This window comes from Sinocyclocheilus grahami, unplaced genomic scaffold (assembly GCF_001515645.1).
Source record: "Sinocyclocheilus grahami isolate Dianchi unplaced genomic scaffold, SAMN03320097.WGS_v1.1 scaffold340.1, whole genome shotgun sequence".
Classification (NCBI taxonomy): Eukaryota; Metazoa; Chordata; class Actinopteri; order Cypriniformes; family Cyprinidae; genus Sinocyclocheilus; species Sinocyclocheilus grahami.
In genome coordinates this window covers 581,832-583,360 of record NW_015505519.1, presented here as the reverse complement: position 1 = coordinate 583,360, position 1,529 = coordinate 581,832, and the positions used below count along the sequence as shown (strand labels likewise).

Below are 1,529 nucleotides of genomic sequence, written 5' to 3'. Positions count from 1 at the left end.
CTTGTCATTTTTTATTCAATTCAAAGTTTTAAATCAAGCTATCTCGTGCTACTGCAACAAAATTACCCAAGTGTAAAATCAAAAATACACTGAGGGAGCAAAACTTTGTTTAATTACCATTATAACTAGCTATCTCACAATGTTTACATATGAATAAAAGCCTACATTAAAATTTGTCATATAAATGGGTCTTTTCATTAGAAATTAGCCTACTGATTGCCACCATTGATGGACAATTTTTTTTATAATATTAAAAATATCTGTATGACAGTATATTCTGCAGTTCTTCCCTGCTGTACCGAATATAGTTAATATTGTGACAAAATTAATTTTGTAGGGTGCCACAAATTTGTTAAAATTTCCAAAGGGTGCCGCGACTAAAGAAAGGTTGGGAAACACTGCTCTAGACCACAGGAGTTTTTAAACTGTAGACTGCAAGGGAATACTAGTGGATCTATTAAAAAGTTCAGGGAAAACAGTTAGGAAAAATGTACAAATAAATAGACAATAAAAAATAAAATTAAGATAAAGACAAATAAATAAGTACAGTACAGTATTATGAATAGAACATGCATTAGAAAACTTAACAAAAACTAAATATTTTCTAAATAATACTTCAGACATATTTATGATCATTTTTTAAAACTCTATGTATTGTGCCTTTATATATAACAACCTCTAAAATTCCTTTTTAAGATAGGGGTCCTTCACATGAGTATGCTTATACAGTATTTGGAGGGCCCACTGCATCTAAAAGTTTAAAAATCCCTGTTCTAAACAACTGGCATATGACTGCATTAATCAGTTTTTTCTTTTCATTATTTATTACAAACTTTAACAGAAATGTTGTCATGCATTGTATTCACATGACAACTTATAAGCTGTATTAATTACTAAGGGATCTACATAATAAGTAGCAACGATAAGCATTTCCAGTAATAACAAAACAGCAGGATCCATTTGAAATTTAAACCAATGTGAGTTCCCCTATTCCATGCAGAATTCAGAGAACTGACTTACATGACTCTATGGCGGAAAGGGAATGTGGTTTTGCTCCCCTGGTGTTCAGACTGCACGGAGGAGCTCCACAGGTGGTACGTGAGGTGCTGTTGGAGCGTGGCTGGGAGGAGTATGATGAAGAGGAGCAGGAGGAAGGAGACTGGAACCTCTACTGGAGAGCCTCTGGCTTCCGTAAGTCAGACTACGAAAACATCCTGCCATGGCAGAGACTGAACCACCATCCCAAAATGAGCCAGATTACACGCAAGGACTGTCTGGCACGACACATGAGAAGAATGAAGATTGCTTTCGGCACAGCCCTGTACGACTTCAGCCCTGCTGCTTTCATATTGCCAAATGAATACACAAAGTTTCTTGGGGTGTACACTAGGAATCGCATGACTGACAGAGGGAAGTCCCGCTACTTTACAGTACATCCAATATGTGATGACAACTTGTATGTTGGTTTATAGGAGATGAAGCACGAGAGAACATGCTTACTCAAAGAGTTGTCCGTGCATTCTGTTAGC

At 36.5% G+C, this 1,529-nt stretch overlaps 1 protein-coding gene across 1 annotated transcript in view; it reads left to right on the top strand.

The window, feature by feature from the left end:
* LOC107603067 (probable tubulin polyglutamylase TTLL2) overlaps positions 1 to 1,529 on the top strand; it is a 6,068-nt gene that overhangs the window by 3,398 nt on the left and 1,141 nt on the right. Inside the window, exon 2 of the mRNA XM_016295766.1 lies at positions 1,001 to 1,430. Within this exon, the coding sequence (XP_016151252.1) occupies positions 1,029 to 1,430 (402 nt within the window). The 5' untranslated portion in view covers positions 1,001 to 1,028. The remainder of the gene's footprint in view (positions 1 to 1,000; positions 1,431 to 1,529) is intronic.